This window comes from Xyrauchen texanus, chromosome 17 (genome assembly GCF_025860055.1).
Source record: "Xyrauchen texanus isolate HMW12.3.18 chromosome 17, RBS_HiC_50CHRs, whole genome shotgun sequence".
In the NCBI taxonomy this organism is placed as follows: Eukaryota; Metazoa; Chordata; class Actinopteri; order Cypriniformes; family Catostomidae; genus Xyrauchen; species Xyrauchen texanus.
Window position 1 is genome coordinate 16483090 of NC_068292.1, and position 26006 is coordinate 16509095.

Below are 26006 nucleotides of genomic sequence, written 5' to 3' on the forward strand. Positions count from 1 at the left end.
GTGTGGAGTGTTGGCATTTGTGATCTCAGAAGACATGTTGTATGAAGAATCTGAAGCCTCTTTATCAAAACAGGTCCATCTGGCCTGCCCTCTCTTGTGGCAGCAGAAATAGTGACTGGTTTTAACAGAGAATTCCTCATTGCAGAAGTCAGAAAGGGACTTCTTCCACTAAATTATGAAAACAAAAAAAATTGTCAGAGAGAGACAAATAAATGGAGTGGTGGTGTAGTGGTCTAAGCACATAACTGGTAATCTGGTAATCAGAAGGACACTGGTTCAAACCCCACAGCCACCACCATTGTGTCCTTGACCAAGGCTCAATCCTCCAGGGGGATTGCCCCTGTAATAAGGGCACTGTAAGTCGTTTTGGATAAAAGCGTCTGCCAAATGCATAAATATATAAATATAAATGAAAGAGTGAGCAGCTTATTAGTAAAAGCACAAAGAGTTATATTAAGACTGAGTGAGATGATGGAGAGAAAGTCCTGTGTGTGTTCTGACAACATTCACGGCTGTTTATTACTTTGGTCACGGTCATTCAGATTCACACTATCAGTGCCGATAGCTGGAAAGGTTGGTGAGAAAATAATCTGCGGTCCCATGTTGGGTCCAATGGGGCTGTGTACTGAAGAAATGAAGATGAAGAAAATAAAAGTTAAATGTTGAATTGTCATGTAGAAGGGATGATGGAGAAAGATCACAGACTGTTGATGCAAAACCTATCAGCGGGCCCAAATCTGCTCATCCAAGGCAGACTTTTGTGTATTATCTGCACTGATTTGGGAGAAAACCTGTGGAGTTCCATGAAATATATTTAAACAGTGCAAGGTCCATGTGCTACACTCTTATGATTAGCTAAAATCATAATCAAATTAGCCAAAATATTTCATAAACGCTAACACTTTACATTAATGTTCCCTTTGTTAAAGGATTATAAAGCAGTTAATTAATGACTAATAAGTAAATTACAAACGCATTACAAGTTATTGATATGCTGTTATAACAGCACTAATAAAAAGGGGGACATTCATGTAATATTAATTGAGCATTTTAAATTGTTGTAATGTTGTAAATGCATAAAAAGTAAATGCATTTAAATAAAAAATATAAAATACCATAATTTGTGATTTATGTCACAATGCATCAAAAATATTATTGTGAGACTTTGTTTATATGAATTACTGCAATGTCTTGACTCACTTGTCACTTTCCTTGCCAAGTTTATATCAAAATAATGGATTTACTTTCCATGAAACTTTCCATGAAAGTCAAAATATCTATTCGTAGTGTATTTGTAAACAAGTTATTATTAATTAACAAACCCCTTTATGAACTCTTAACGAACATAAATATTAAGTGTTACCTAATAAACAAACATGCATGTAACACGGACACACACACACAAGATGAGACAGTCACAATGTAAGTCAACAAACTGCTTTTATTAAATAAAGAGCAGGCGAAGGTACAGTAAGGAAAATCCAGAGGGAGAATGGTCAGGGAAAGCGTAGAGTCGAGAGCCGGGGAACGAGGATATAACAAAAGGGCAATAGCAAATAGAGTGGTCACGGAAAGCAAGGGGGTCGAAGCCGGGGTAATCAGAATAACAATAACAAGAGGGTAGAGGACGGGAAAACAGTTAACAACTAGGGAGCTGGCAAGCTAAAAAGGTAACGAGTAGGGAGGTCAAAACTAGGTGAGACTAGCGGGGGTCAAGACACGGGGAACTAAATACAATAACCAACCCCCAACAAACGAAAGGATAGTGAGTTATATAGGGGCGAGTGCAGGTGTGAACAATGACAGAGCTCGTAATAGAAAAACCGGGCGTGGAAGCCTGAGGGAGGAAAAAGAGCGTACGGGTACGAGCTCAAGGGGGCGGAGCGAGGGAGCGGGAAGCGAGCACGCTCGCGGAGTGTATGTGTGCGTGCACGAGGAAGCGGAGATGGGGCAGAGGAAAGGGGTTCGTGACAATGCAAGGCATTGGGTTATGTAGGACATATGTTAATGTAGGACAGCAAAAGATGCATATCAATGTCATTGTATTCGTTTTAATGAATGACTCTTATCCTCGGGTGGAAATGTCTCTTCTCCCTGAAGCATCTCTAAGAATAAAAGAAAAAAACATGAAGTTAGGCTGCTACCAGTCAACCTTCCAACTTTCTCTGTCTCTTTAACCAGACTCAACACATACAGTATGTTTTGGTCTTAAAAAACTTAAAAACATTTCAGAGTACAAGGGCATGTTATTGTTCTCTTATCATCTTTGATGATTAAAGTCAAATTCAATTTGACATTTGTGATATCAGATGACGTCTGTCATGACTTTTCATAATTTATTAATGTCAATGAATCTAAAGTTGATAACAACAATGTTAGAAGTGTGCGTAGGGTCTAAAGTCAAAAATATCCTCCAAACAGACCTTCCAATCTTTGTTCCATGGTTGCATGGATTGGTTCCAGTGGTCTTCAAACCCCCATCAACGCAGACCACTTTCACTTTATGCCTTCACTTCCATTCTCCGTTGTCAGTTCATGATCGTTGTTCATTATGTATGAATGTTACTGTTTGGTTCTTTGCATCACCTTCAACTTCATTATAAAGGCCTAAGTTTAGATCAATTGTCATCTCATCTCTACAACACGTAACAACATCGACATACCTCACAAGCCACATGACAGGGACTTCTGTGTACCTTGTGGTATAATCCTTGTAATTTACACAAAGCATAAAAATATTGTATTGACTGATGGAATATGTAGTAAATTATTACGTCAATATATGGTGTCAATATTTTCCAAGCAGTTTTTCTCTCTCTTTATAATAGAGAAAAGACAAAGATATCACCAGGGTTACTTTTGAAATGTATTCCATTACAGAATACATGCTGTAAAATATCATTTGTAGTGTATTATGTTAGATTGCTCAAGGTCAGTAACATATTCTAAATACTTTGGATTTTTTCACTTGTTTTGACTATAAAAACTCTTAAACTCTATAACTCTATAAATAAACATGTTAAAAATACATTGATTGAAAAACCAAAATATCTTATAAGTGTTGTTTCTAAACCAAGATAAATTAAATTGATCTTGGTTTAAGGTTTAGATATTTTTACAGGAAAATTCCAAAATGATCAAGAATAAGATTTTTTCCCTAATATCAAAGATCTTACTAGAAATAAAGATTATGACCCAATGTGAATTTTCTTGATAAAATATGATCGTGTCTGTTAACATGTGCATGTTAAAAGGCTAGAAATAGCATTTTAGCTTAGCGTAAAGCTGCAATTTGCACAAGGTTTATTTCTATTTCTTCTGCTCCAATCTTACTTCAAAATTACTTCTCTGTCTGCTCGTATGAATGTAACACATCATAAGAAAGTGTTTCACCGCTGTTCAGATGCACTTTGGATCGTGTAACGCATGTGTGGCAGGGGTGTAGGCCACCCTTCAGATCATGACTCAATAAGCTTTTCAATATCTCAGACCAGATACCAGAAGACCACATTTGCTCAGAAGCCAGTGTTTGCAGCTGAGAGAAGGGGAAATGATCACATGAGACAAATGTGCAGTTGAACAAGTAAGAACTATATATATTGTTTCGTTGCAGAAAAATCTGTATAACAGTTTCACAAACAATTAGTTCTGATGACAAAACAAATGACTCTTTATGGCAAATCTATTCAATTTAATATTCAGGTTTATCTATCATTTTACTATTTATTATCTCATTTTAAATTCCTAATTTTCTTATTTTTAGTTAGGTTTAATTATACTAGGTTTCAGCTCTAATTTAAATAAAATTACTTGTAATTTTGAAAAATTCTATTCATTTACATTCAAACATAACCTCTGAATTATTACCTTTCAGAACTCTTCATGGAAAACAACAAAAGAAATAAAAAACAAAGGACAATGAAAACAAAAATGCAAATTCACAGGTAAGATACCCAATTTTACCTCAACTCAATGTATATTCAATTAAATGTCTTTATTCAATTAAATTAACTAAATTGCACTCACTCCCAATGTGCAATGAGATTTGGAATTTGACTCCGCATCAGTATAACTTTAACTCAGCTCAGTTACTCGCTCCCATTCCTCCGGAATAGGATATAGTTCTTGCTCTTCAATATTTAGACATATTTCAGCAAAAGAATGTGTAGTCCTACCACTCGGACATTTGTATTGCGAAATTTTTCCTTTCCAGTCTCTGGTATACAACTGTAAGGGAGTTTAAGGAATTAAGGAGGAAATGTCTGGCTTGAATCCAACAGCGGTGTCTGTAAGAACACAGATCCCAGTAGTGGAATTCCATTTGACCACTTTATTAGTCCATTAAAGCAGGCTGGACAAAGAAGATAATGAGGGAGTACATAATGTGTGGTTTCTAGACAAAAACAGAAATCCAAACACTTCAATGAAGATAAATCTTTTTTTACGCAACCAAAAGAAAATAAACTTACATTTCTCATGAACACACACACACACACACACACACACACACACACACACACACACACACACACACACACACACACACACACACACACACACACACACACACGTTGTGTTTCCATGTTTTATGGGGACTTTCCATAGACATAATGGTTTTTATACTGTACAAACTTTATATTCTATCCCCTAAACCTAACCCTACCCCTAAACCTAACCCTCACAGAAAACTTTTTGCATTTTTACATTTTCAAAAAACATAATTTAGTATGATTTATAAGCTGTTTTCCTCATGGGGACCGACAAAATGTCCCCACAAGGTCAAAAATTTCGGGTTTTACTATCCTTATGGGGACATTTGCTCCCCACAAAGTGATAAATACACACACACACACACACACACTCACACACACATACACACACACACACACACACACACACACACACACACACACACACACACACTACAAATATCAGACAGCTCCAAAGTCTCTCAGTCTATTGTGCATCAATGCAGGCATTTATAAATCAGGACCAATTAGCACAATGCAGCAGTAATTGGTTAATCAACAGAGGGCGTATAAAATCAATAAGAAACTAACTGGAAAGGAACTAGAACTAATGAAAAAATGAAACTGGAACATATTAGTAAAGCAAACCAGGAAAAGAATTGTAAACAATGACCAAAAAAGAAATCTTTAATACAACAATAGATTGGCTCGCCAGCTCCTGTACAATGTTGAACATTCTTTGCTTGTTTACAGGAACAATTCAAATCCGATTTCACAAGAAAGACAAGAAACAGAACCACAAAGAAAGGAAAAAAAGGAGAGAAAAAAAAAACACAATCTTGCGAAAGACAAGGATACCTCTCATTCTTGTTTCACAGTAGACTTCAACATTTCAACAACTGACATATGGTGTACTTAAAACATTTAAAATACACATATATATTTACTCTCTAAATCAGCATACATATACTGAACACATACACTTTTCTTAACATATTTTCTTCAAAATGAAGAACTGTTACATATGAAACAATTTCTTTCATTTGCAAGCATACTCAATTATCATATAATGCGCCTAAACACGAGCAATCATCATGCACGCACATGGTTAGCAAAACTAGCATGAGGTTAACAACACACTTACATTTTACATTTATGCATTTGGCAGACACTTTTATCCAAAGCGACTTACAGTGCACTTATTACAGGGACAATCCCCCCGGAGCAACCTGGAGTAAAGTGCCTTGCTCAAGGACACAATGGTGGTGGCTGTGGGGCTCAAACCAGCGACTTTCTGATTAACAGTTTACCAGTTATGTGCATTAGACCACTACACCACCACACATCATCAGAGATTCCAGCCACACGTGTCATGGGCTGTTCTCACTGCTACCATCAGGCAGGCGGTATCGCAGCATCAGGACCGGCACCAGCCGACTTCATGACAGCTTCTTCCCCCAAGCAATCAGACTTTTGAACACTTGATCTCTCACAATCAATAATCAGCACTGCACTTTATTAATCTATAATCTCACACTAGACTGTCATAAATTATATTCTCCACAATACAACTACTGTATATATATTTTTTATAAACTCATTATTGCATTTTTTTATTGTATGTGTATTCTATATTGTGTGTGTTGTTTACTGTACATTGTATATTATTATTTTGTTGTGTAATTATGTGTAAATTTGATATGTAAATTATGTTGTGTAAATATGTTGTTTACTGTAATTGGTATATGTCTCGTCACTGTCATGACTGCTATGTTGCTCGGAACTGCACACAAGAATTTCACCTGTTGCACTTGTGTACATGGTAGTGTGACAATAAAGTGATTTGAGTTGATTTGATTGATTGTATCATACACATTTGATTCACATCTGATTCAATAAATGATTAACCAACATTTGAACTGTAAACTTCTAAATATGGTCATCATATAGATTCATTTACCAAGATTGTTGAATGCGTTTCATCAGATCACGTTCACCTCGTGGTTTCAGCACACTCCTCATGTGGAGTGCGATATACGGCGATTTTACCGAAATACCTCTCAATATAACTCTTGTTATAACAATTGACTTGAATATATCATTTTAGTTCCTTCTCACTCTGATCTATTTCTTTATTTCTGGTCTTAAAGACAGCACATGCAATCTCTCCAGCAACCGATGCTACCCCAAAAATGAAAGAGCAGAATAGCAGCCTGGGATGACGTAATTCAAACTAATGGCGGAGTTAAACTTAGTTACTTGAATTCATATTTTATTTTCAGTTTGTTGCCTTATTATTTCCTCCACAAAACAACACTTTTTAATTTCAGAAACATTAAAAATAAAAACATATAAATATGTATACATGTTTATTCTAAAATCCCTTTTTATTTCCACAGGTTTCAGCATGGTTAACCTGGGTTACAATCGCATTATATGTATAATGTTTTCCCTCTGAAAGGATTAAATATTTAATGGACACAAATGACAAAATACAAAGTAATCTAATTACATTTTGAATATGTGTAATTTGTAATGTTTGCATTCAGCACCAATGATTTATGGTGTTAATGCTATACTTGTATTATTGTATTTCAAATGGAAACTGACTTCATACATACACTAAAATCACCTTGTACAGTTGGTTAAAAGTACTTGCAAAAATGGCAAAGAAAGGTGAAATAAGAAATTTGAAATAGAAAATGTAAGCTGTTTCTATCTGATCTAACCCTTGAAATGAATTGTGTTGATGAAAGCTAATGTATTCAGGTTGATTCAGTGATGTAATTTTTTTTTTTACTCGAATCAAAGCAGGTAATTTTAGATATTATCAAATAAAGCAAATTTTTAAGTTGACATGTTTTTCGGTGTAAACATTTTCAGTTCTGAGAAAATGTATCTAGAATTGTTTGCAGATGTCACTTAATATGCTTGTTGACGGAAAGAAGGAGGTGAGAACCGGCTTGACAATATAAATAATATTTTAGTAACACAAAACACACAAAAGACAAACGTGCAAATGTGTCGGACAGCTGTCCGTAAATCTCTCTCTCTCTCTGTCCCACTGTAGTCTCCAGTCGGCCTTTATCCCTATCTAAGGCTTGATTAGGCTGATTAGGGGCACAACCCGGCCCTGCCCTCCGCCCTGTCACAATGCTGTCATGTATGCAATTATATTCACATTTTCATGTCTGACTAAATTGCCTAAAAGTGTCCAAATGGTCTTTGGGTCCTTAGTACTTTGCCTGGGTTTCGAGACAACCATCAGCAGGGTTGGACTTGGAGATCTAGTATAGGTTCATGGGAGGTGTGGTAATGTGATGTTTCAGTGTCTACCTGGCATTCCTGTTTGACAAGTTGCTAATGACAAGTGTCATTTGTATTACTGACTTTCTAAACATTGTGTAATAATTAACTAAAACAATATTTTGTGATCACATGGTAGATAAGTTAAATATTCTCAACATTCCTAAACCCTGCACTTAATTAGACTTAAAGTGGACTCTGTACACTTTTGTAAATACATTGTTTCATTGTGTATATTGTGGGGGAATACAGCTTAAACCAGTAAAGAGACCAGTATGGACAATAATGTCCAAGTTGCAACTGAGAGTGAGAAGAACTGTGTATTGCCTGCTCTCCTCGTTATGACCCTTGCCTGACTCGACTACTCTTCTTATTACAATTCTGCATATGGATCTGACCTCTGTGTCCAAGCCTGATTTGACATAATTTATCTAATCTGACTACCATATGTGACAGTGTTATATCTACTACTTTTACTATCTTGTTCACATTAATTTGTTTTCATATTATTAGTATTAAGATTAATTCTGGAGCTCATACTGTATTTGTGGGACATTTTCATCCTAGATGTCAGAATGAGTACTCATTGACAATGTGGACAATGTGGACTGGCATTAAATAAAACAAAGTCACATGTCTCTAGAACTACTACTACATGTCTCTAGAACTAGGAACATTTTAGACACAAAGATGATTAGAGAGAACAAACTGGCAGTATCTCCTTCCTCAAGTGTCACTTAACCATCAGCAAGAAAACATAGAAACAACATAAAAAGAAAGCACTACCTTAAAAGAGAATCAAATTTTACATGTACAACAGTCTTGATTTATATATTTGGCTATATTTCCTACCAAATTGTTTCAGATCTTGGAATAATGTACAGATTTAGCTGTTTCGGAAGGAAATTGGTACTTTAATTCACCAAAGTAGCATTAAATTGATCACAAAGTACAGTCAGGACATTACTGAATTAAAAAACAGCACCATCACTATTTGGAAAAGTAATTTTAAATCCAGAAAAAAGCACCTGTGGCAGCAGGGGCATGGTCAAGCGCCTGTCCAGAGAGAGAGAAAGCAGTAAGGGCGCTTACACCTGAGCTAAATAATATCTAACACCTGTTTCTAATTCCAGTGAGCATGGGGAGAGCAATTTATTATTGTGAAGCTGAAGAGTTAATTATTGTGAAGAAAATATTATTGTGTGACGCTGCGAGCGCTGAAGTGTTGATATTAAAAACCTTACCTGTGAGTGGAACAGCCTGCTGGGTTTGATAGGGACACTTCCGGGATCAATGCCCTATGATGGAGCTTGGGACTGTGGTCCGGATCCCCGATGCCCCGCATGCTGCCCCCAACCGAGCCGGAGCATACCAGATACCGGTAAGAATCAAGGGGGGTCCTCAATTTTATTCAACATTAGTTTTGTCAAAGGGTTATTGGCAGATCCCCTTGACACTAATTTCCCACGAAAAACAGCCTTCTCCACGCCGTTTGGATGCACCAATTTGTGACGCTTCCGTTCAGTTCGTTTGGGGCCCCAGCTACATTTCAGCATCTCATGGACCATATACTCCAGCCGCATTCAGTTCAGGTCGCTGCCTATTTAGGTGACATCATCATCTATAGCAATGATTGGCAGCGGCATTTGCAGCATCTGAGGGCAATTCTGAGATTGCGAAACCCCAAGAAGTGCGCGATTGTGCGGGTGGAGGTATGGTATCTGAGATTCCACTTGGGCCGTGGGCAGGTAAGTCCCCAAATTGACAGAACTGCGGTGATTGCGACCTGCCTGAGTCCTAAGACCAAAAAGGGGGTGAGACAGTTCCTGGGGCTGGCTATTATAGGAGGTTTGTGCCTTATTATTTGGACGTCAGCCCGCTGATTGATCTCACTAAAAAGAGGGCTTCAGACCCAGTCAAGTGGACGGAACAGTGCCAACAGGCGTTCACGCAGGTTAAAGCCGCACTTTGCGGGGGGCCGCTCTTGCATGCACCTAATTTCTCTCACCCTTTTGTCTTGCAGACGGACGCATCAGACAGAGGACTGGGGGCCGTACTCTCACAGGTGGTAGGGAGGAGGAGCGTCTGGTGATGTACATCAGCCGTAAGCTCCCATTAAGGGAGACAAAAGTGGTCAAGCACCTTTCCGGAGAGAGAAAAAGCAGTAAGGGTGCTTAAACCTGAGCTAAACTAACCTGCTTCTAATTCCAGTGAGCATGGGGAGAGCAGCATAAAAGCAGCCATACAACCAACAGTCCAGGGAGAGAACCTGGGTCCAGAAAGTTAATTATTGTGACGCTGAAAAGATTATTGTGTGATGCTGTGAGTGCTAAAGTGTGGACATTACAATCCTTACATGTGAGTGGAACAACCTGCCTCCCATGTCCTCCTTGTCGACAACTCTCACAGCCCCATTTCCAGCAGCCATCACTCCAACACTGGCAATAACAAAGACAATGACAATGGTATAAAGAACACAAGTGCAAATGTATTCCAACATGTATACAAAAAACCCTGATTACAACCATAAATTAAACATAAACATGAACATGACATAACATAAACTTGCCTTGGCATAAACTAGAATTGACATAGACTTGACTCTTCAACAATGTTACATACAAACAATCAAGACCTGACAATAGACGATGGAAAACATGAGGGTTAAATACTTGACATGGGAGAACACATGACAAAGATAACCAATAAATACAAAGAACTCTAAACAAGACAACAAGACTACCAATGAAAACAAGACAAATGAACATGGAGGGAAACATGAAATCACATGACAAGGGAACCATATGATAAGGAATGAGACGTTTTGTCCCTCTTGCCACAACACTGTACCAACCGTTGTAACGGCCGAACCTTATTCTCGGCTCCTCAGTGCAAAACCTGAATGAACAGCCATATTGCGCCCTCCTTTATACCCGTATGTCTGGGGGAGGGGCATGCAAATTCTGTTCGCCAATATTTAATTGGCCTTTTCTCAAGTTCAGAGGCAACCGAGGCTCTCAAGACAGACCCATAGTGTCACTACAATAGACACAACGTCTCGTTCCCACCATCAGGGAATGGGGGTAACAACAGTAACCGAGACGTTAATGATATATTTGCAAACTTAGGTTCTGGTATAGGATGTGCATTATATGTGGATGATGGTGCCATCTGGAAGAGAGGTTGAAACATTTTACAGGTAATCTCTTGGATGTAGCCATGCAGCCATCAAAAAGGTAGATCAATTGACTATAGACAGACCCGGCGCCAGACACAAATTCACGGACGGGCATTACATTTTTTTCAGGGGGGCACAACTGATATAAACCTAATTCCCTAATTGCATAATAACATTAAATGATATGACCGATTATGAATTGAATATGTATGATACAATGATAATGATCGATAGTAGCCTGTTACATAATGTACTGACGCTATTCAAATTCATAACTGACGCTAAAGATTTGTGCTGTTTAGGCTCGCGCAGATTCTCGATGAAACAAATAGGTCTAACTGCAGCTCACACAAAGAAACTCAGTTAGCATACTGCGGTAAAAAATTTAAAATGTGTAAGTTAGTTTTTATATTTATAACATGAAGCAACACCATACAACCAAGTGCTGAATACCATCACGATTGAAAATGTAACACTGATTTCGACAGTTCAATAAACAAGTAATTCATATTAAGTCACTTACATTTTAGATGCAATATTGACTTTTTGTTCTATTTTAAAACAAAGATCCCAGCAGAAACAGAACGCATCTCACAGTCAACCGTGTTTTCATTACTAAATGATTCAGTGTTTTAAACGAATCGGTTGAGTCAAAGATTCATGACCCATTCATGAACGACTATTTTATTCTTGATGAATCAGTTGTTTGAACGAATCGTTTGAACAAATGACTCAATGACTCGCTTAACACCGCAGCCGCTTATCCCTTACCCACCTGTGGCCGTGATGTCCCTTGCTTGAGGCTATGGCTTTGGCAGGTAACGTTAGACCAACTAGTATCGCTGGAATGGCTAGCCTCTGCAGTGTTGGGAGTTGGATCGACCTCTTGTGAACTGCTACACCCTGGGTCTTCTCCCCTTACCTCGCTGCGCTCTTCTGCCAACTTTGGTGGTCTTTGATTAAAGAAACGCTGTATATCCATGGTAACTGTCACACGAAATAGCTCAGCATAGTTGTTTAAAAAAAAATAACAGCTATCGTTATTAAGCGCTACTATGCTTAGGACACAAACAAACATTCCCGAGCTCACTATCGACAAACCAATCAAATCCATTTAAAAATATTATTTTTTAAATCAGACCAAACACATTTTTATTTTTATTCAGGAGTTTATTCATCATGTATATACAAAACGACAACTTACCAACTTGTAACGAAAGTTACAGTAGCCTGTTGATAAAAAATATAAATAAAAGTGCAAACAAGCAAGGACTGGTGGTTGGTCGACTCCGCGGACTACTAACATTCACGACTAGATTTGATGGTCGAGTGCGGTCATGGCGGTAATGGGTTGCGGGAGAATAAAACGATTCGTGGGACTCCCTATCTAAATAAAACATCCAAAAACAAATACATTGTTATTCATCTATTGCACAAAAGCAATAAGAACATCTAAACAAAATAATGATTTACAGTCGCAAGCATAAGTAGATGTTCTCATTATAACGTGTTTTTGCAGCGTTGTGCAATGTAGCCAATCACAGACATATGTGTTGATTTCTAAAACGCAATGGCCAATCAGATGCATTTCAGATAAAATCCACTCACCGCTCAAAACGTTGGAGTTTTTGTTCAGTGCTGAATTCTGCATGCTGCATAATAAAAGAGCTTTGTGAGATCGCGATGAAATGAGATGTGAGACGTGACGTAGAGTTGATGAAGGGAGATAGGATCGTCCAGGGCGGGCACTAGTGACTCACAGGGCGGGCCAGGCCCCCCAATGCCCGCCCATGGCGCCGGGACTGACTATAGACTGGAGATTTAATAAGTCAACTATTAAATCATGTTGCATGTATTATACTCATAAAAAAGAAACCCCAGATCATCGTGAATTATTATTATACGGTAAAGCATTAGAATGGTTGAAAATATTTAAGTATATAGGTATTTGGTTTGATAGCCAGTATACGTGGAAGAAACATTTAGATGAAATAGATAACACATTTAGAAAGATCTTAAATGTGATGAGGGCAATAGCTGGGAAAGAGTGGGGAGCTGAAAGAACAGCACTGTTAATGATATATCAAGCTATGATTAGATCTGTGTTTGATTATGGATGTATGATACTGTATTTGGGGCTGCATCAATAACATCATTAAAACGATCTTATAGAATACAGTATAGTGCTCTTAGGATATGTTTAGGAACAGTTAAAACAACACTGTTACTGTAACAACACTCTACTTGTTGAGGTGAATGAAATACCATTGAATCTGCACAGAGTGAATTTGTCCCTAGTATATTGGACATCTATGAAGAGTTATGCTGGAAATCATATTGCTACTGATTTATTACAGAGATTAAGTGTAACGTGTCACCTGTATGGGGAGATGTACCGTTTTACACTTTTCCTGATGTAGAATTGAGATTTGGAGATATTAGAGAGGATAAGTGAATGGGAGGAAATGAGTACATTTAAATATAATGTAAAGAAGCATATTAAGGGAAGATTTTAAGCAAGTACACAAGTATATACAGATGGATCAAAAGACCCAAATAAAGTAATTACAGGAGTGGGAGTGTATATTCCACTGTGTGGGGGGTACTGTGTAGAAGGTACTGTATGTTGGGGAGAGAAGGGAATTAAGGCAGTATCTAAATAAAATTGGTCACAAGGATATGGATTTGTAGTATTTATTAGCAGTGGAGTTTAATAGAGATCAGGCCGTATATAGGATTTTAATACAACATATACATATTACAGGTTTGAGTAGGAGAATTTAAATGTATTATAGAACAGATTTATGATGTACTACAATCTGGATTGAGACGGACTCTGTGTGGAAGCTGGAGGAGCTAAACACGGAGTCCTGATGGATTTAAGTTGGGTCAAAGGATCCAAGTAATTTTTTTTTTTTAAGGAAAAGGAAACAAAAGGATAAAGGAAAGTAAATAATAATATAAAAGTATAAAGATTGCACAAGCTGCCGGTAGGTGGCGACATGCACGTGGAAGGCAAGACAGCGAAAATAGAAAAAAAAGAAAAAGAAACCCAAACTGGTGTTTCGTGATGCATTTAAAAAAAAAAAATAACGTTATTTTTAACTTCACTCTTTGATCCCACAATGGCGTTTTATTGCCACGGAAAAAAAGAAAAAAAAAGAACAAAATATTTATATTAAATATTTTGCGAATAAAGTAAAAATGATTAGAATAAAGTCATTGCATTGTGAGCATAAAGTAGTATATTAGAGGGAAAAAAATCTCAATATTCGGCTACACAGTGTCATAATCACAACGATAGAACGGGCACCGAGCCAGCAGCTTCATGATTGCAAGAGATGGCTGTGGAGGTTGTATTTAAATCATAGGCCTACTTTAGTTTAGGATTCAGCAATAACGATATCCTTGATCTTTTGGCTCATCAGCACAGAGTTATTAGTAGTTTCTGGACACTGCAGCGGTAGGACATTTAATTTATTCAGGAGAAAGAACCAGACATATTCGCGAACTCCAGATCGGCATTTTACTTTTCTCTATAAACAATACAGTAACTGAGGGGATGTTCCCATATACAATGTCTTGAAATGGACCTACTATATATAATTCACAGCAGGTTCAATTATTTTTCACTTCACTTGAGTGTCAGCTCTGTTGCATAGCCAAGCTATCTGCCTGGTTAGTGGTGTTGTATGTAAAGACCCAGACGCTCCATTTTGCTGTTGTCCTCCACATCACTTTCCTTTCGATTTACTCTCAAAATATTACAACTTTAATCTCAAACTGCTTTGAATTTCTTCTCTTAATTTTGACTTTATTCTCAAAATATTATGATATACAGTATGACAATTGCAAATTTAAATTGTTAAATTACTTTGATTTTATTGTTAGCGTTAGTTTCGGCATAATTAACAAATGAGCCGACAACTTGTAATTTTCGCCGTGATCCGCAATTTAAATGAAAACCTGTTTGATCCATTTATTGTGCGCCTGACACATGCTCATCTAAAGTTCTGAACCGGTATCAGTGTGCTTAATATAGGACCTAATTGTTATTTGACAGGTAGGGTGGTAATTTTTTTAAGTCATGTAATGAAGGATTCTTCTTATTTTTATATTTTAATATGCCCTGTGGGCTACAGTAAACCCCAGATGTCACTGTAGTCTAGCAACACCCCTGGGCCATGCTACTTCTCCTCTTGACCCAGTGAGTATACTATACCATACAGGGTACCTCAGTGCGAGGGAGGCACTTATCTGAATCAGTATTGAATTCTCAGGAACAGTATAGCTGGCCCAGGCTCAGTCTGACTCAACTAACATGACTTTGTGGATGTTAACAACCTTGTCACAGCAGTGACTGCCAAAGAGTGTCAATCTCTACTCTGTTTGCCTTGGACACAAGTCAGTCCTCAGAAGTACTCACTACATACTTTGTCTGCTGTCTGGTCTGCATCTTCAATGTGGCATGCATGCACCGGGGAACTGTTTTGTTTGCTCTATATTTTCATTAACCTGCTGGAAAATGCAGTTTTAGCTGGTAGCTGTGTTTTGGAACATGGTAGCTTGTCTGGTTCAAGCTGGTCCTTAGCTGGTCAACTAGCTACCATGTTCCAAAAACCAGCTTGACCACCTTGAGCTGGTATGACAAGCTGGTAGCTGGTCTAAGCTGGTCTAAGCTGGTCTCCCAGCTTGAACCAGTTAATGCCCAGTTTAGACCAGCTAATGACCAGCATAGACCAGTTCGTGACCAGCTAGAAACCAGCAATTATGTTCCAAAACACAGCAATCAGCTAAAGCTGGATTCTTATTTAGACTTCTTGACTTCTTCCACCCCTTATCTTCAGTGTTTGTGTGTGACAAAACATTTCATATCAGCTATGATTTAGGTAATCCTGGTGTTGAACAGTTTCATTGAGAAATGATGAGATATTGTGTTTGTGCTTTTTAGCTGCATTGGAGCAATGCTAAATAATTATATTTTCATTCAACTGATAGACCAAAGAGATGTATACATTTAAAACTCCATCTGTGTCAGCAAGATGTGTCACTGAAAACTCAGAAAGGAACACATTTTTATAATGCAACTCACATTCTGGGAAGGCAAACTGGAATTCAAACCAAAAAGAGTAATGGGGTTTCATGAGCAAAATATGGTAACACTTTTAAAAAAGGTTCCTTTCGTTAATATTAGTTAACTTGAACTAACGATTAATAAAACGTAAGCATTTATTTATCTTAGTTCATTTTAATTTGAACGTATACGAATACATTTTTAAATCAAAAGTTGTTTTTGTTAACATTAGTTAATGCACTATAAACTAATATGAACTAACACTGAACAATGTGTTTTAGTAACTAACATTAATAAAATGTACTTTTGTTAATGTAACCTTATTTACTTTTGTTGATGTAACCTTATTTGTCTAAATTAACAAAACAATTAACAAAATAAAACCAGCTAATTCTTTTTTTTTTTTTTTTTACGTTTCCTCACAATTTTTTTATTTACTTTATGGTACAATTTTAAAATACTAACCTGCTGGAACTACAAAAACAACTTTGTACTTTTAAATGTACTGTTAAGCACCGTAGTATCACAGATGTTATAACAGATCACAGGATGAAATGAGTTCATCAAGAGTGGCCATGCAAGAGCAATGGCCATTAAATATAAAAACTGCACAGTGTAACTAAAATAATGCAATATAAACATTCACTAAATAACATAAAGTTTAACATAAAACATCCCAATGTACATAACTAATGTTAAAAAAATAAATAAATAAATAAGAATATTTGTTTTTAAATATATATTTGGATTCAATACAAGTTAAGCTCAATCGGCAGTTCTTGTGGCATAATTTGATTACCAAAATAATTTTTCAACTAGTCCCTCTTTTTCTTTCAAAACGTCAAAAGCGATTCACTTACAAAAGTTGAAATAAATTTTGTGGTAATCAACATAATGCCTCAAATGCTGTCGATTGAGTTTAATTATACTGGACCCGGAATTGTCCTTTAACAATTTTTACTAAAGAATTTATACATTATTTTCCCATTCAAATTATGAACAGATTTACATTGTAGCTTTCCACAAATTAGGCACTACAGTACACCTTTCATTAAGAAAAAAAAACATTTGAAATGTTGTCAATCTAATTTCCTAATTATGATGACACAACTGTACATTTGATCACATTTTCAGTGCAACTTACCTGTGACTGAGTCAGGACTGAATAAATCAAGAAATTGTGAATATTCAACCAATTTTACCTTGCACTGAATCTCTCTGAAGGGAATGTTGAATTCAAGGACACTCCACACTCAAAGAACAACGGGTTCTTCTCAATTCAGGTAGTGTTAAAGGTCACCTAAAAATGAAAATTCTCTCATAATTTATTCACCCTCATGCCATCACAGGTGTGTCTGACATTCATCTGCTGAACTCAAACAGAGATTTTTAGAATAGTTTCTCAGTTGTTTTGGGTCATACAATGCAAGTGAATGAGTGCCAAGATTTTGAAACTCTAAAAATCATTAAAGTCAGCACAAAAGTAATCCATATAACTCCAGTGGTTAAATCAATGTCTTTAGAAGTGATATGAAAGGTGTGGGTGAGAAACAGATCAATATTTAAGTCCTTTATTTACAATAAATTCCCCTCCTTGTTCAGTCAGTCTCCACTTTAAGTTTCACATTCGTCTTCTTGTGCTTTTGGCAATTCACATTCTTCATACATATCACCCCCTACTGGGCAGGGAGAAGAATTACATTTGATTAATTATCTATATCATGGGTTATCAAACTTTGTGATGCCAAGGACCCCCAAATATGATGATCCTCTTGCCAGGGACCCCTCAGACTGCTATCATGTCCTTCAATAACATAACATTAGGGCTGCACGATAATGCCCTTTGAGAATTTTGAGGCCCAGGAACTGTGTATTAATTTTTTTGTGCATTCCAGATCGAATCATGCCCGGTAGACCGCTTTGCCTCTCAAAGTATACTCTTCTGACCTCAAAAGAATATGAACACATTCAATGCATTAGTGAAGTCAATGGCATGCAAGGACTGTCCACGTCTCAAGAAAATCTGGCCCGCACTCGGACAGTCCGGACAGACTGTGCTGATTTTTTGCATCACGCATACTGTACATAGAACGATCACCAACACGGACAACCGAAGTATACTTTAGCCTTTAGCGATACAGTAAAAAGGATGTTAGTGAAGTTATGTTTTGAACCCTTGGCACGAAAACTATACCAATGTTTTCATGTTGTATATGTGAATTGTAATTTCATTAAAAAGGTCTGAACTCCCATTGATTTAGATTTTTTGATGCATAGTCTTGTCACAAATGAATAAATTAGCCTGCTGTCCTTATATCATTTTTATAGCAAAACAATGATATACACTACCATTCAAAAGTTTAGGGTAACTTACTCATTCTTTCTTTTAATTTTTTTTTTTCACATTTTAGAATAATATGCATAACATGGGACTTTTAACTACTAAGAAACCCAAAATACACCAAGGACTTTTATAAGTTATAATGCTCTATAAGTCATCACAACTATAGAATAACATAAATGGAAATATGGGAATTATGTTGTGACTAAAAAATTCCAAAATATATAAAAACTGTGTTATATTTTAGCATCTTCAAAGTAGTCACATTTTGCCTAGAATATGCAGACATGTACTCTTGACATTTTCTCAACCAACTTCTTGAGGTATCACACTGGGATGCTTTTTAAACAGCATTGAAGGAGTTCCCACCTATGTGCTGGACACTTATTGGCTGCGTTTCTTAATTTTTTGGTCCAAGTCATCCATTTCATTTCAAGTTTTGTATTTAAATAAATGAATATGTTGGCACAATTATATTTTTGTCTACAAAACTAATTTCAAATATTTAAGCATACGCCTTCAGATCAAAATATTTTTAAGATCATGAGAAACTTTTCAGGCTGGTGACCCCAAACTTTTGAAGGGTAGTGTATAGTATATGGTATATAGTTTGTCAAGATTGCAATATAGTGCAGTACATTTAAAAACAACTCAACAGCCCACTGGTGGGCAGGTGAATGTTAACAGGTAAAATATTCTTAACTTTTCCAAGTATAAAGTAAGTTAAATTAATGTTAAAGCAAATGCAGTTGTTTTGCCATTTACCACACGGTATTGTTCACAACATGAATTTTGCTCACTACATTTATAAAGTTATGAAGTGAACCTGGCATAATTTGCTGTTGTTGCTTTTACCTAGTTCCTAGTACCTGTACAAAGTTAATGTAACTGTTTGGATTTGTTGACATCAATTTACAACAAACTTTAAGATGTATTTTTTTATATGAAAGGGGACCAGACCAAGTCAGGGGGTCCAGAATTCCTTATGGTCCTGAACTGAGATGCTCTCCTGGTCCATCTCTGATTATTTTATCTCTGTTTGTGTTACTATTGGGCTTGACTGGAGCTATTCTAACTAATAACGTTGTCATGGGATCTATTTACATGTAAACAATTTTAAAAAGTAAGCAAAGGGCTGTATGAATTACACAACATATGTGTCAGCAAGATGAGTCAGTGAAAACTCAGAAAGGATCACATTTCAGCATGATAATGCATCAGAGTCTGTATTTTTCCTGGATATTGTCCCTCCCTCTCAGAGCTGTCACATCAATAACTTCTACGCTTTTCATATGTTTATTTGAGGCCTTTCCTGTGAAGGAGCACATAACAAGCTGGGATTTATGCTTCAAAACAGAACAAAGCAATATCAGAAATGTGTGACTGATAATTTAAAGCCGACACAAAATACAAAAGGAACATAAACTGTGCCAGAGCAAAAAGCTCACTAGAACATTATAGGAAAATGCACAAATGAAACTCCTATAAATAAACATTTGGGCAATTGTTTATAGGTGTCCACAAATTAAACTGCATAATTAAGACAAAAAACTGTTGTTATCAATCTAATTGTCTACACAAGCATGATAAATAAATGCATAATATCTAATTCTTTTGTGGACCCATAAGCATACATATTGCCAAATCTTCAATGATTATAATTATAAAATTGATTGAATGACTAGAGAAAGTTACCAACACTGAGTAACCCATCTTAATATAATGATTATACAACAAACTTATAGTTTAGCTTGTACTGCATCTGTCTGAAGGGAATGGTGAGTTCAAGGAAACAATAATGAAATAACAGGTTGTTCTCAAAGAGGTGAGGAGTGCATGTGCCAAAACAAGCTTTAGTGGGTTTTTAGGGGCAAAACGTACATAAATGGCAACACATAAGGTGTCAAAGAAGATGACCATATTTAAATTAATGCAATACGTGTATAAAGAATCTCTGCCTCTACATTGCCTGTGAATTAAATAGGGAGAGAACAAAATAAATGTCTGATTGAGTCAGATGAAATGTCCCAGTTTTTTTTTCTTACTTAATATAATCTGGTGCTGGAAACACTAAAAGTTTTAACAATTTCAGATATTCTATTTCAAAAGCATTCACACTTTGAATATATTCATCAGTGCTATAAATCACTATTTAATGATCAGAGCTACTGCTCCTTTATACCAGCAAGGATCAAGACAACATCTTTAAAAACATTACAATATATCCTCATTCAAAAGCAACTTTAAGAATAACTGAATAGCATTTGAATAGCATTTGTAGTAGGCTAATATTCAGCTTTGGCCTACAAATTCAAATTTGCACAAAAATACTTTTAACTCACACATATGCATAGATCTATTAATATTATTTTCTGTTTGTGTGAGAGTTACAAAAAAAAAAAAAGATTATATATATATATATATATATATATATATATATATATATATATATATATATATATATATATATATATATAAATATATATATATACATCTTCTTCAGCAGGTAAATTGTATGTTTGACTGTGTGTGTTCAGTGAGTAGCCAGAGTCTGTATATCTGTGTCAAAGCCGAACAGCTCTTTGTACAGCGGAGGGAATAGGGAATGCACAGTGAGTGGGTACAGCTGACGGAACCACCTCAGTTTCTCAATATGTTGTGCACACAGAGACTTCAACACCGGCACCCTCTGGTATAGCTGGAATCACACATAAAACACAACATTACCAATTAAAGTTTATATACAATAAACTACAAATGTTATACTTTGTATGGAAATAACTTTCTGCCTTTTCTTCACTATCTAAATCCTCTTTCTTCACTCTCCTTTACCTTAAGCAGTAGACTCTCCTGATTGTCTCTGTGCAGGATGTGACTCAGGGCTAGCTCCACATCTCTCCTTACTCTCTGCACTCTCTCTCTGTCTTCCAAACACGGCCGATCTAGACAAACGACAGAGAAAGACATAGATTAAGTCTGTTTTATTTGATGTATGAATTTCTTCTCTAATCTATTGTAATATGTGACTATTGTGCTTGCCTGAGTTGATGAGGACAAGTGCGCTAAACACAGCCATCTGCTCTTCAGTCAGTCTCAGTGCACATAGATTGTGAGCGAAGTCAAATACAGCAGCTATTAGATCACTACATGCTAAATAATACACAAATGGAAACATACAAAAACAGCATCAAACTACACTGACATTTGTTCACTTTGGGGGTTAAAATTGTAGATGAGTCATAAAATTAGGGATGTGCTTTAACGAAGTGCTTATATTACAGAACCTCAATCCAAACATACAATCCAAAATACAACACTGAAGTAATATTTTGTCAAATAATGTGCTGCATAACAGAGTATTACAGATACTGCTTGATTAAAATACAATTACTACTGATTTATTATTATTATTAATAATAGTAGTAGTTGTATTACAGTGAATATTACATAACTTTACAGCAGTGATACATTTCTGTCATATTTTTCCTATAAATTTAGCTTTCATTTTGATGGAGCTTTTATTTTGAAGTGTTTCTGTGTTGTTTTGATCAAGGAGCTCTGACTTTATAAAGGCAGCTTCCCACTACAGAAAAGCTGGTCGCTGTGTGACTCAAAGTGATTATTCAACCGCAAAAGGCTGCTTTTTAATTAAATAAGTATGTACTCTGTATGTGCCTTGTGCTACAAATTTAATCTGCTCTAATGTTGACAAAAATGCACCTACAGTGGAAGTCTATGGAGCAATGTTCCTTCATGTTGTTCCAAACCTGTAGCACTTTCTTTCCTCCATGAACACAAAAGATGTTAGGTAAAATGTCATATACAATGAAAGTGAATGGTGACTGAGACTGAATATTCTGCCTACCATCTCCGTTTATGTTCCACAGATTAAAGAAAGTAATTTGGGTTTAAAACAACATGAGAATGAGAATTATTTTCTTTTTTGGGGGGTGAACTTCTTTTTAGGGAATAGTCTGTGTGGGACAACTATTGTAACCCAGGATATTCCTTTAACTCACCAAGAGATTTGAAAATTTCTGTTCCTGCAAATTTGCAATCGAAGAATACTGTGTTGTTTTCCGTGTTAAACATCCGACTCATCCGGACCAGAACCACTTCCATGGACCCTAATAAAGAAAAAGGAGAAATGCACAGACGCACAAAAGAGAGAGCAAAATGCACAGAAGACGGAATGAGAATGGAAGGGGAGGAGACAATGCCAGAGACAGGACAGAGAGACAGAAAGTAGGGCTGTCAATCGATTAAATGTTTTAATAAAATGAATTACACAATGTCCCGATTAATTAATCACGATTAATCGCATATATACAAATATTTGCAGAGAAAGCCCATCATATAACAATAATTCAAGATATAATGATGAAATAATTATACATGGTTATCTTTAAATATAAAAAAAATTATATGTATTAATATTTATATATATATATATATATATATATATATATATATATATATATATATATATATATATATATATATTAGGTCTGTCGATTTAACATGTTAATTCAGTGCTGAATAATTTTGTTAAAAAAAAATTAAGCAATTAATCGCAATGCCCCCGGATTGTAATAAGGAAGATTCCTGAGAAATGCAATCTTGTAGTACCACCTGTTTACTCCAGAGGGCAGTAATTAAAATTTCAGCTGTGTGGTAACACGCAGTTTATACAGTGAAGAAAACAACCAGACAGCACAAAATAGACATCGTTACGTTCTTGCATTCAAAACATTTGATGAAGTGCAAATTCGAACTAAGGGATCTCAAGATGTGTTATAAGTATTAAACTATGTTTAACTTGACACAGTGACCTAAGCATTTTATTTTTATGACGCAATACACCCAAGACGCTACACAAGCTTGTTGAAGCATCAGACATCTTCTAAAGATGATGCACAAGAAAGCCCGCAAACAGTTTGCTGAAGACAAGCAGACTAAGGACATGGATTACTGGAACCATGTCCTGTGGTCTGATGAGACCAAGATAAACTTATTTGGTTCAGATGGTGTCAAGCGTTGTACAAAGACAAGAGTGTCTTGCCAACAGTCAAGCATGGTGGTGGGAGTGTCATGGTCTGGAGCTGCATGAGTGCTGCCGGCACTGGGGAGCTACAGTACATTGAGGGAACCATGAATGCCAACATGTACTGTGACATACTGAAGCAAAGCATGATCCCCTCCCTTCGGAGACTGGGCCACAGTGTAGTATTCCAACATGATAACGACCCCAAACACACCTCCAAGACAACCACTGCCTTGCTAAAGAAGCTGAAGGTGAAGGTGATGGACTGGCCAAGCATGTCTCCAGACTTAAACACTATTGAGCATCTGTGGGGCATCCTCAAATGGAAGGTGGAGGAGCACAAGGTCTCTAACATCCACCAGCTCCATGATGACATCATGGAGGAGTGGAAGAGGACAAAACAAACAAAGAGCTTGTCAGAGCATCTAAAGCCCTGCGTGTGGTCCATGTAGAAACTTGAGGTGTAAAGCTGCCTGGTAGAGGGAGCTCTGGCTTGGTTGATCGTGTCTACAACTGCAGGTAGTAGACCGCTTAAGTCTTCCGCATTCCTTCTAGGGGCCAGACGTGGAGATTCCAGGGGGTGCCCCGTCCCTGAGAAAGAAGGTCCTTCCTCAGGGGAATTTGTCAGGGAGGTGCTGTCGCGAGGAGCATGAGATCCGAGAATCAGGTCCGGGTGAGCCAATAAGGAGCCACCAAAGTGACATATTCCTCATCCTCCCTGACCTTGCACAGCACAAGTGCAAGAAGGCTCACTGGGGGAAATGCATACTTGCGCAGCTGTGTGCCAGCACATCTGTGCCAAGAGGGGCCTCCATTAGGGTGTACCAGAGCGGGCAGTGAGTGTTGTCCTGGGAGGCAAAGAGATCTGTCTGTGCCCTTCCGAAGTGGCCCCAAATCAGATGGACAACCTGGGGGTGGAGCCTCCACTCTCCGCTGAGCGAGACCCGCCGCAATAGCGCGTCCGCCGTCGTGTTGTGGTTGCCAGGGATATCAGTAGCGAGGAGCAACCTGATTCGCGGCTGACTCCAAAGGAGGAGATGGCGGGAGAGTTGTGACATGTGGCAGGAGTATATGCCGCCTTGTGGATTTATGTACGCTAATGTAGCAGTGCTGTCTAAGCGGATCAAGACGTGCTTGCCCCGAATCAGAGGGAGAAACCTCTGTAGGGTAAGGAGTACAGCCAAAAACTCGAGGCAGTTGATGTGCCAACGCAGGCGGGTCCCTGTCCAGGAGCCAGCAGCTGCGTGCCCGTAGCACACGGCGCCGCAACCCAGTTGAGAGGCGTCTGTGGTAACCACAACACGTCTGGACACCTGCTGTAGGGGGACTCCTGTCCGCAGAAAACAGAGGTCTGTCCAAGGGTTGAGAGTCTGAAGGCAGGAGGGGGGGATAAACACACGGTATATGCCGCAGCGCCATGCCCATCTCGGGACTCGAGTCTGAAGCCAGTGTTGGAGCGGTCTCATATGCATCAACCCAAGCGGCATAACCGTGGCCGAGGAGGCCATATGCCCCAGGAACCTCTGGAACTGTTTGAGAGTGACCGCTGTGCCTGGCTTGAAGCGAGCAAGGCACGCGAGCACTGACTGCATGCGCTCTGTCGTGAGGCATGCTGACATTGAGACCGAGTCTAACTCCAAACCGAGAAATGAGATGCTCTGAACTGGAGAGAGCTTGGTTTTTTCCTAGTTGACCTGAAGCCCTAAACGGATGAGGTGCATGAGCACCTGGTCCCTGTGGGCGCAAAGTAACAGTCGTCGAGGTAATTGAGTATGCGGATGCCCACTTCCTGCAGCGGGCCAAGGGCTGCCTCTGCGACCTTGGTGAAGACGCGAGGGGACAGGGACAGGCCGAAGGGGAGAACCTTGTACTGATACGCCTGGCCGTCGAACATGAAGGGTCGGGTCGGCCAGTAAGAAAGGTCGGTGTCAGGGTAGAATGGAGACGTGGAAGTCACGGACCAATTTTGATGCCAAACACAGGTTAGAATTAGCCTCTGCATTTTGTACGGGAGTCTGTGTAAAGTCCGGTTGAGAACTCGCAACTCAAAGATTGCCCGCAACCCACCGCCTTTTTTGGGTATGATGAAGTAAGGGCTGTAGAAACCCTTCTTCATCTCAGCTGGAGGGACAGGCTCTATCTCGTCCATGAGTAGCAGAGTAGCAATCTCTGCTTGTAAGGTCCTGGCGTTTTCGCCGCGCATCAGAGTGGAGCGAATACCGCTGAAACGAGGCGGGACCCTGGCGAATTGTATCTTGTAGCCAAGTCGGATGGTCCTGGCCAGCCAACGCAACAGGCTGGGAAGCGCAAGCCATGCGTCTAAGCTTCTTGTGAGGGGCACTAATGGGACGATTGTTTTGGACGTACCGGGTGGGGCCTCACAGCGGGGGGGAGCAGGTAATAGTGCATCGGGAGGCAAACATGTGTCCCGAGGCTTAGGTGCTGAGAGAAAACTCAAAGCACTTACCTTACTACGTGCATCCGGCAGGGGGTGGGTTATAGACAGAGGAGGGGGGTCCTGTAGGGATGTTTCTGCATCTGGGGAGCCGGGACTGCATGGTTTGTCCACTGCGAGCAGACGGGGCGGCCTGCTC

At 38.2% G+C, this 26006-nt stretch overlaps 1 protein-coding gene across 4 annotated transcripts in view; it reads right to left on the bottom strand.

Annotated features, from left to right (window-relative positions):
* Positions 1-20871: 20871 nt before the first annotated feature.
* Positions 20872-26006, bottom strand: part of LOC127657999 (nuclear receptor ROR-alpha A-like) — a 67558-nt gene continuing 62423 nt past the window's right edge. For all 4 annotated transcript variants that reach the window (XM_052147055.1, XM_052147054.1, XM_052147053.1 and 1 more), the window contains 4 exons: positions 22388-22495; positions 21408-21518; positions 21201-21310; positions 20872-21066 (listed from right to left, as the gene is read on the bottom strand). In XM_052147055.1, coding sequence (XP_052003015.1) covers positions 20902-21066; positions 21201-21310; positions 21408-21518; positions 22388-22495 — 494 coding nt within the window. In that variant the 3' untranslated portion in view covers positions 20872-20901. The remainder of the gene's footprint in view (positions 21067-21200; positions 21311-21407; positions 21519-22387; positions 22496-26006) is intronic.